Below are 2,314 nucleotides of genomic sequence, written 5' to 3' on the forward strand. Positions count from 1 at the left end.
TGCTCTTACCACCCTACGTTTCCCAGATATCCCCCCCGAGACAAAGCACACTTCCGTTCCACACTTCCATTCCACCTCCTTATCTTGTACTCCTCTCGACCATAACAATAGACTTCCATCTCGATACCGTTAACATCGATGCTCTTACCACCCTGCGTTTCCCAGATATCCCCCCGAGACAAAGCACACTTCCATTCTATACTTCCATTCTCTATTTCTATTTCACACTTCCATTCCGTACTTTATACGATAAGATGTTTATACGCTTCACGACCGCTTCCGGCATCAACGCCAACAGGTTGTGTAACACTGTATAGCATATAAATATCACGATATGTAGAATAGTCTGCTTCCTTTTTCTTCTCTTCTCTTTAGCTTCAGTTTGCCGGATTTGCGGAAATCGAATTCATTTCTTTTCCCGATCGTGCCACTCCCGAAATTTTATTTACTAAGCATGTCTCGACTACCCTCCCTCTCGAATATTATTCATATCCGTGATTTTATTGACGCCGTAACGGATGACCCGACTCGAGAAGTCTCACCTAATCACGTTGAGATCTATACCGACGTTAATATCTTCTGCGAAGACAACTTCTATACTCCGGACATCATCGTAGAGCCTATTCGCGCGCGAATTCGTGCGTATCTGACCCGAGACCAACGGGAACAATTTGTCCCTAACGCCTTCCTCTACGCTGACGGTCGCTTTTTCACGACCCAGTCCCCAGACAATACGTTGGAACTTAGCGTCCAGGCATTGAGTTTGATGAGGTACGTCTAGCTATACTCCTATTATGACTCGATTTAACCGGTCCAGACACCCAGGTAACGTCGCTGACTTCGAGGAGTACCGCCAGCGTTTACCAGAACAATGGTGTCCTATGGTGACCGTCGTCGGCTCGGTGCCGTCTCGCAACGACCACTCGCTAGACACAGCGCACGCCCGCTACTTCATGATTGAAACCTCCGTTTATGACGTCTCCAAATCTACGTCCGTTCCATCCACCATGGCCTGCTTCTTCGAAGATTCCAAACGCTGGCAAAAAGTAAAGACCCCTCAGGCAGGATCCTTCCTCAGCCTCACCGCCAAAGTGGCCGGTCGCACATCTGATACCAACCTTCTGGCCCTCCGAGTCCTGGATCTGGCCTTCTTGCCGAAGCCTACGTCCACTGGACTCACCCCGACCCCTATCACTACTCCATCGTCGAAACGACTCGATCGTTGGGAAGGCCGCCCTGCTCTATCGACTCCTTCGAAAAAACCGCGTCTCTTGGACCCGGCCATAGAAATACTAACTCCATCGGACTCGACGCCACGTGGACTCGATCGACCGCATACAGACCGCACTACAGACTCACAACCTACTCCCTCTTCTCTCTCTACCACTACGCAGCTGGACGACTCCTCGAACATATCTAATCCACCTAGGAGCTCTGACAGTGGATTTCGGCCGCGTCGCAACTGTCGTCCTTCTAAAAAATTGGAAGTACCAGTAGAAACAAAGAACTCCTCGTAAGCTACCATCCGATGATGTGTACATAGACGTGACGGCACCTAGCACAGAAACGTCACGACATAGATTGAGATTATTTGGTTACAATCACAAAAACGCGTGAATTAGTTTTCTCTTTTCGTTACCTTTCGAATGATAGGCTTATGGATATTGAATCTGTCGATCCAGAACTGTGACATATATCAAAGTCAATGATCTCCCTTTGTCTAGATACGGTATAGTAAGACTAGCCGCCCTCCCACCATACTTTCTCCTAATAATCTGTGCGACGCCAATCAACACCGGCTGCGACTGAACGTTTCCAAAACATCCTCCATTCCAACCAATGTGATGCTTCTGTGAATAATTCGAGTGGCGTTTTTTGGAATTCATAATCGCCAACTCGAGCTTCGTTCCTCAAGGCTCTGTTAGGGCGAACCGCTTGGCGGTTCGCGTCTACCCTTGTCTAACTAGACCTTAAATCACATGATATTCACGTGAGTTTCACGTGGTTTGTACTCCTCCTACCCCAAGTCCCCAACCTTCGTCGACAATCCAAATGGCATGCCCAGACATGTATATATCAGTCAGCAAGTTTCCCACATCGACTAGAGCGATTGGCTGGAGGGAGTAGGAATTCATTCATTCCTTCGTTCCCTTCGTCGACATCGCCGTCGCCGCCCGCTTTAGCCCGTATGATATGATTGAAACGAACTATGAAACTACACACGCTCCACAGCGTCCACTTCGCATCGGCAGACACCGCCGGATTCTGACTCTGCGCCTGACTAAGTCCGGTCGTTAAGACTAACTCCGACCGT

At 48.8% G+C, this 2,314-nt stretch overlaps 1 protein-coding gene across 1 annotated transcript; it reads left to right on the top strand.

Annotated features, from left to right (window-relative positions):
• Positions 1 to 454: 454 nt before the first annotated feature.
• On the top strand, positions 455 to 2,009 carry P152DRAFT_517962 (uncharacterized protein; the record flags this gene model as incomplete). Its single annotated transcript, XM_033683042.1, has 3 exons — positions 455 to 771; positions 818 to 1,513; positions 1,654 to 2,009. The coding sequence occupies 3 exons, from the start codon at positions 455 to 457 to the stop codon at positions 1,688 to 1,690; spliced, it is 1,050 nt and encodes a 349-aa protein (XP_033529533.1). The 3' UTR covers positions 1,691 to 2,009.
• Positions 2,010 to 2,314: the final 305 nt, after the last annotated feature.

The sequence above is a fragment of the Eremomyces bilateralis genome, assembly GCF_010015585.1.
Source record: "Eremomyces bilateralis CBS 781.70 unplaced genomic scaffold P152scaffold_54, whole genome shotgun sequence".
In the NCBI taxonomy this organism is placed as follows: domain Eukaryota; kingdom Fungi; phylum Ascomycota; class Dothideomycetes; order Eremomycetales; family Eremomycetaceae; genus Eremomyces; species Eremomyces bilateralis.